The sequence below is a fragment of the Pristiophorus japonicus genome, chromosome 22 (assembly GCF_044704955.1).
Source record: "Pristiophorus japonicus isolate sPriJap1 chromosome 22, sPriJap1.hap1, whole genome shotgun sequence".
Classification (NCBI taxonomy): Eukaryota; Metazoa; Chordata; class Chondrichthyes; family Pristiophoridae; genus Pristiophorus; species Pristiophorus japonicus.
Window position 1 is genome coordinate 65,187,346 of NC_091998.1, and position 7,824 is coordinate 65,195,169.

A 7,824-nucleotide genomic window follows, 5' to 3' on the forward strand; every position below is an offset into this window, starting at 1 on the left:
CTGTATCTCTCTGCCTTAAATATATTCAATGACCCAGCCTCCACAACTCTTTGGGACAGAGAATTCCACAGATTTATAACTCAGAAATTCCTCCTCATTTCAGTTTTTTAAATGGGTGGCACCTTATTCTGAGACTGTCCCCTAGTTTTAGTTTTCCTTAGTATGAGTGGAAATATTCTCTCTGCATCCACCTTGTCGAGCCCCCTCATTAGCTTGTATGTTTTGATAAGATCACCCCTCATTCTCAATTACAATGAGTATAGTTTCAACCTATCTTCAAGTCAACACCCTCATCCCTGGAATCAACCTAGTGAGCCTTCTCTGAACACCCTCCAATGCAAGTACTGTATATTCTTCCCCCTTTTTAAAAAAAAAAAGTCAGTGGTTCTGTACCAAATCAGCCAGTGCACTTAACCTACTCTGCTATCGTGGGATCTCCAAGGACATGAACTTGACAGTAAGGTGATTGAAACATTAAGATTCTGAGGGTGATTGACAGGGTAGATGCTGAGATGTTGTTTTCCCTGGAGAGTCTCGAACTAGGAGGCATAGTCTCCATATAAAGGGTCGGCCAGTTAAGACCCTGAGATGAGGAGGAATTTCTTCACTCGGAGGGTGGTGAATCTTTAGAAATCTCTGCCCCAGAGGGCTGTGAATGCTGAATCGTTGAGTATATTCAAGGCTGAGCTGGACAGATTTTTGGACTTGAGGGGAATGCAGTGATCTGGGGATCGGGCGGGAAAGCTGCATTCGCAGATCAACCATGATCTCATTGAATGGCGGAGCAGGCTTGAGGGGCCCAATGGCCTATTCCTCCTTGTTGTGCTGTGACATGTTGCTAGTGTGCGGTTACCAGCTGCCACTTTGCTTTTGGATTGTAAGTAGCATGGAACTGAAGTGGTACTGGGTGCTGGACCACAGTGTCATAGGCTCTGGTAGCTTTCTCCCACCTCGTCTCCAAGGGTGATGTATTCCTAAGTAGTGAAGTGATTTGGATTACTAGTTTAGTAACCTAGAGAAAGTGAGTTCAGATTCTGCCATGGGGAGGGAAGGAGTATCGTTTAAAAAGTGACTGTGAAGCAGTTGGATTTGTTGTAAAAATCTAACTGGTTCACTGATGTCCTTTAGGGAACCCTGCTGTCCTTGCCTAGTCTGGGCCTATGTGGGACTCCAGTCTCTGATTTGGGCCTATAGTGGCCTTGCACAGGTTATGGACCTGATCTTTCCAGGAGCCACATGTGTTACTGCCAGTCATGGAGTACTCTAGCCCTTTAAAAGTCATTTTAAGGCTAGGGCGAGGTCCCATTGCATCAAATGTTGAGATTAAGTAACCTGCAGCTCTGAAAGGTGGTGTGGATTACAATTGACATTTGTAGGACAGCTCGTCGAGTTATGCAAGACTTCATTCGCACCCAGGGTCAGAGCTGGAACCGGCTAAAGGCCATCTGGGCAGTGATACGCAGTCTGTCACTGTGCACGGCTTCCAACTGTTTAATGTTAAGAGTTCAATTTGTAGGACTCTGCTTACTTCAGTCTCTTACTGTGTACAAGGGATGGCCATACTGGGCACCAGAGCATTTGTCTGCTTTTCCCATGCAGTGACCCAGCAAATCCTCTTCCTATCAGTCTATGCTTATTTAAACTGGAAGTTGCAGCCTGGTGACTAGATATGCTAACCTGGTTCAGTAAATCATTCATCCACGTGGAGGTCTGTTTGCAACTTGCACATCCAGTTGTTACAAAGTGGTGAGAGTTGGGAATAGCTGAAGTGAGCGTGCTCTAGCCCAGTGCTGCACTGCCCAGCATGGTACTGAGGCAAACAGGCCAGTCTGTGTGTTAGTTGATCTGAAGCAGATGGCATTGGAAGTGCTACACTTGGCCTCTAATCAATGTTCCTGTTAAACTGCGTCTCCACAGTGGTCCCACGCGGGCTGCTCCGCAACATTACAATGGAAAAATCATGCAGGCTCTGAAATGTGATTGGCCGCGCACCCAAAAAAAATTTGTGGGAACATTATCGATGCTTCCAGACGAGGAGGGAGAAATCAGCGAAGGGTGTCTGTAGCAAGTACCGCCTGCTAAAACAAACTGGGCATGTGAAGGGGCCGTCCCAAAACATTAAGAGGCTTCACGTTCTTTAGCTTTTATGGCCCCCCCCCCCATCCTGATCACTGTCCAGCGAAGCCTGCTGGAAATTGCACTGATGCGGACATCGGGTGAGAGCAGGAACATGCTCTCCACAGCCGAATAGCCCACTAACGCTCCGTGTCCAGGCGCTCGAAGAGAATATTGTGCCAGAAGGTGAGCACTATGGGTGGAAGTATATATCCCACAGCAAAGGAGGGGAGCAGTTTGAAAAATTAAAATGGTTGGCACATTTGGCAAAATATTTTTGTCCTGAAAATACAGTTGGATTCTGATTGCTTCAGAGATCCAGTGGGATTATGTGTCTTGCTACTGGAGCCACTTGTGACCACTGCCTCCCATTTAGCAGGGAGGACAGACTAGAGATTGGACTGTCATGCTAGTTGTGGACCTAATCTGATGGCTTGTATGGTGTTGTAGTTGGTATGAGAGCAGTAATAGTCGGTATTCATTCACCGTCTCCCCCAGCACTCCCGCTGGTCATGTTCTTTTCTCCAATCAATCGCCTCCGGGATATTAAAGAAAAGTGTGAAGAATTACTGGGTGTTCCAGAGTACAATATAAAGGCACGGTCGTCCTCCTGACTCACCTGCTGAATAAATGCAGGAGTTGACACATCTGACAGATTTGAGAATTGTCTAGTGAAGTTTTTATAAAGTCATCAACACTTAAGACCTTAAAATCCAGTTCTGACAAAACATCACAGGCCTGTTTCTCTGTTAGCTCTGTTTCTCTCTCCACAGACACTGCCTGACCTGCTGAGCTTCTCCAGCATTAGCTCTTTTATATTTAACCTGACTTTGTTTGGGAAGAAGATTTGGGACAATTTTTGCACATTTGAATTCTGTGCCTGGGATGTGCACATCAGATACTTTTGAGATAGACAGGAGTGTAGATGAATGAGAGGTGATCTCATTGAAACATGTAAAATTCTGAGGGCAATTGACAGGGTGGATGTTGAGGTTGTATCCCTTGGCTGGCGAGTCTAGAACTAGGGGCATAGTCTCCAAATAAGGGGTGGGCAATTTAAGACTGAGGAGGAATTTCTTCACTCAGGGTTGTGAAACTTTGGAATTCTGTCCCTGAGGACGTTGAATCGTTGAGTATATTCAAGGCAGAGAGCAATAGTTTTGGACTCGGAATGTGGGGATTGAAGCAGGCTCGAAGGTCTGTATGGCCTATTACTAATTTTTTTTTTGTGCAAAACTAAAACCCAAACTACAATAACTTGTTTTCTCCTGGGAAGCCTGCTCTGGTACCCCTTCTAGCAAAGGTATTGGACTCCTGGTAGAGTATGCAAGGGGGAGGGGAGAAGATGGGTTCATTTTTTTTCCCCCTCTAATAATGGTGCTGTTTCTCTTTGTCTAGTCATCTTGCTTGGGAGTACGTGAGTAAATTGATTGGCAGCATTCTCTGCTGGAGACACCTGCAACACTACAGTGCTGATTCTCTGACCCAAACTGCCTTCTGTGGGGTATTTCTCAGGAGTGGCTGATCACGGAATTTAGCCCCTTGTCCTTAAAATACTGTCCTCAAAACAATCTTGCCATCGCTATTCTGACTGCATGTCCCCCACTTGAACCTTTGACCTATGATAAAGATTAAGGGTCATGTTGCTATTTCTGACTCTGCAACCCGTCTCATTCTCCTCTCCTCTCCCATCCCAGGCTCCCTCTGATAGATTCTGATGCTAAAAATACTGTGCAGAGGGGCTGGCTACCCCAGACTGTGTAACATGAGTGAGCAGAGACTCGCATGGTAAAGGTCATGGGCATTCCAAGCAGCTCCTGTCATTGTAACACTCAACTTGGTCTGTGCAGAGTGCTTGAGCTGGGCTGAAATGAAATGGTCTGGGAACCATACAGTCCACGTTTGTGAGTCTGTACTTGTGGCTTTTGAAACTAAGGAAACAAAACACTTGAACTGAATTCCTTCAGCAGCTTTCTAGTGATTTTTGTGATGTAATTTATACAAAAAGTACATTTCTAATATGAAGCAGAGTTGGAAAATTGAGTTATAAAACACTTAATTCACACAAGATTCTACATAAAACTAGTGGCTGTCTTCACCGCTCCCAATGCATTGAATCTTTCCTATCTGTTAACCATTTCAAGCCTGCTCCATTTGCACTAGTGCTATTGGTGCTGGGTAGGTAGGTTTGCTAGTCACCTCAGATCAGACAGTGATTGGGATGCACCAGTTGGCCTGAGCATCCCTGGGTTAAGATCAGCCAGGATTCCCCACTTCGTGTCCTTATTTAAGGCAGGATATACTTGCATTGGAAGCAGTTCAGAGAAGGTTCATGAGTTTGATTCTTGAGATCAAGGGATTGTCTTATGAAGAAAGTTTGAGCAGGTTGGGCCTATACTCACTGGAGTTTAGCAGAATGAGATGATCTTATTGAAATATGTAAAATTCTGAGGGGGCTTGACTGGGTAGATGCAGAGGATGTTTTTCCCCCTAGGGGAATCTAGAACTAGGGGACATAGTCTCAGATCAAGTTGCCCATTTAAAACAGGTGGCATTTCTTCTGAGGGTTGTGAATCTGTCACATTCTCTGCCCCATGGAGTTGTGGAGGCTGAGTCACTGAATATATTTAAGGTGGCGATACAGATTTTTGGACGATAAGGGAGTCTAGGGTTATGGAGAGTGGGTGGGGGAAGTGGGAGTTGAGGCGAAGATCAGATCAGCCATGATATTGACTGGTGGAGTAGGCTTGAGGTCAAATGGCCAACTCCTGCTCCTAATTATGTTCTGATCATTATCTGACAGTGGGAAGGGAAAGGATCAGGTATCAGTTACAATGCTGTAACTGGGTCTGAATAACCATCCACTTGACCAAGCTAAAATGTGCAGAATGGCCACTTGGGCATGATGCAATGCCTTCTGGGAAGAAGGGGGTGGAATGAAGTTGGCTAAAATAAAGCCATGGTGTCATGTACTATTCCTACCCATGCTTTTGTTGTCTTAAGATGATTCCAATGACTGCCTTTCTGGTTTCCCATCCTCCACAAACTCAAACTTGGCCCATATCCTGTCTCTCACTTGCTGACCCACACTGGCTCCCTCTCCACACACGAAATTTAATCTCCCTCCTATTCTTTTCTTCAAATCCTTCAATGAGCTTGCTCCTCCCTCGTTCCTGGAGCCACTTCTACCGTCCCATACTCTTTGGCCCACTGACTCTGCCCCCTTTTGTTTTGACCCACCTTGACTCCACCCTGGGACCCCTTCTGCTTTTTTTTTCTTTCATCAAACATCTCTGACCTTGCTTCGATGACCCTCTCCTAATGCATCTTGAAGCCCTTGGGACTTCTCCCCTCCTCCAGTTCCCCCCCCCCCCCCGGCCCCTTCCAAACATTCAAGATGCGATCTAAATGCAAGTTGTGTGGAATGGAAAGGTGTGTATCCTCATTCAGTGGATCGCTATGTTGAGGCAGTAGCCCAAGGAAAGGAGTATAGCTGAAGGCAAGCTTCTCTTTGGTTTTATGCCATTGCACTGCTGCTGTTCTCTTTCCAGGTTTGTCAGACGCTGCGATCATGGAGCTTAACCTGCCAACCGGTATTCCAATCGTATATGAACTGGATGCGAACCTGAAGCCCACCAAACCCATGCAGTTCCTGGGTGATGAGGCGACTGTAAAGGCTGCCATGGAAGCTGTGGCATCACAGGGAAAAGTCAAGAAGTGAAGCTGAGAAAATGGAGAAAAGTGCCACAAACTACTACACCACATTGACCGATAGCCCTCTGCTCGATATTAAACCATGTTTTTGTAAAATGTTGCTGTAAGCAGTTATTTATCATCGAGAAATGTTAAATTAAACATGACATGATTGGACCTGCTTTTATTTCTGTTTATCACATAGAAAATAGGTGTAGGAGTAGGCCATTCGAGCCTCCATCACCATCACCATTCAATAAGATCATGGCTGATCATTCACCTCAGTACCCCTTTCTTGCTTTCTCTCCATACCCTTGATCCCTTTAGCCGTAAGGGCCACATCTAACACCCTCTTGAATATATCCAATGAACTGACATCAACAACTCTGGTAGGGAATTCCACAGGTTAACAACTCTGAGTGATGAAGTTTCTCCTCATCTCAGTCCTAAATGGCTTACCCCTTATCCTAAACCTGTGTTCCCTAGTTCTGGACTTACCCAACATTGGGAACATTCTTCCTGCATCTAACCTGTCCAGTCCTGTCAAAATCTTTTAAATTTCTCTGAAATCCCCTCTCATCCTTCTAAAGGCCCAGTTGATCCAGTCTCTCCTCATATGTCAGTCCTGCCATCCCAGGAATCAGTCTGGTGAACCTTCGCTGCACTCCCTCAATAGCAAGAACATCCTCTGATTTGGAGACCAAAACTGAACACACTATTCCAGGTGAGGCCTCACCAAGACCCTGTACAACTGCAGTCAGACCTCCCTGCTCCTATACTCAAATCCCTATGAAGGCCAACATCCCATTTGATTTCTTCACTGCCTGCTCCTTCCAACTGCTGGATTCCAAATAACCAAACTGCACCTGAATCACTTCACTTATTGAAATGAAACTTGTTCAGTGGAACAATTAATCAGAATTTGAACCTAAAATACATCTATGTTCCTTTTGGCACTTGCGTTTGAGTCCCTGCTCTCTTATTGACAGTAAGGGTCCAACATCTCAATCTGATTCTATGGTGCCGTTCAGTCTGGCATTTGCATCCAGGTCATGATCGGTGGTGTGACTAATGGGGAGGGTTATAAAGTTGCACTGGTATGGGAGGGGCTGTTCCTTTTGAGGTTCAGGTATGTTGTCCAGTTTACATGAAGCATTACTCTAGTTTTGATGGTGTGATATCCAGTCTATAACCCAGAGGGCACAGATTGAAGGTAATTGATAAAAGATAAGAGGCAACATGGGAAAAGACTTCTACATGAGTGGTTAGGATTTGGAATGCACTGCCTAACAGCGTGGTAGAAACTATTTGATAGTAGCCTTCAACAGGGAATTGGATAAATATTTGGAGGAGGAAAACATTGCAGGGATATGGAACAAGAGCAGGGGAGTAAGACTAACTAGATTACTCTTCATAAGAGCCAGCACAGTCTAATTGGGCTGAATGGCCACCTTCTGGGCTGAACTATGATTGTGCTGCACTTATAAATGTGGCCCAACGCAGCTCCATGTTAACAGTGGTACTGAAGGAACTCTCCAGTACCTTTCTGTGTGCTATGACAGTTCAGACTAAAACAGTACTCATGTGTAGACATACAAGAGTAGATTTTGTCTTCACCATGTTGGTGGTAATCTGGTGGAGTGAATCAGCCATTCTGGATCGAGGGGGCTTGATAGTCGGTCCAATGAAATTAATGAAGACAAAAATGTAGTCCAGTACGTCAAATGATTTCCATTGCCAAAATCTGGGGTCTGGTTGGCTCAGTTGATCATCTGTGACAGTTCAGTAATCTCAAACCTGATACAATACTGCAGTGTGCTGACAGGCAAGTCTGGCTCATTGATGGCACTTGGATGAGTGGGCCTGTACTGGGGCTGGGATTCTTCCGACTCCACTGCGTGCCAGTCGTGGCTCAGTTGGTAGTACCCTCGCCGGTGAATCAGAAAGCACAAAAATCTAGGCTGACACTCCAGTGCAGTGTCAGTGGTGACGTCTTTCGGATGAGACATTAAACCG

The 7,824-nt window shown here is 45.4% G+C and overlaps 1 protein-coding gene across 1 annotated transcript in view; it reads left to right on the forward strand.

The window, feature by feature from the left end:
* Positions 1–5,985, forward strand: part of LOC139235117 (phosphoglycerate mutase 2-like) — a 9,798-nt gene extending 3,813 nt beyond the window's left edge. Inside the window, exon 3 of the mRNA XM_070866302.1 lies at positions 5,667–5,985. Within this exon, the coding sequence (XP_070722403.1) occupies positions 5,667–5,836 (170 nt within the window). The 3' untranslated portion in view covers positions 5,837–5,985. The remainder of the gene's footprint in view (positions 1–5,666) is intronic.
* The last annotated feature ends 1,839 nt before the right edge of the window (positions 5,986–7,824 follow it).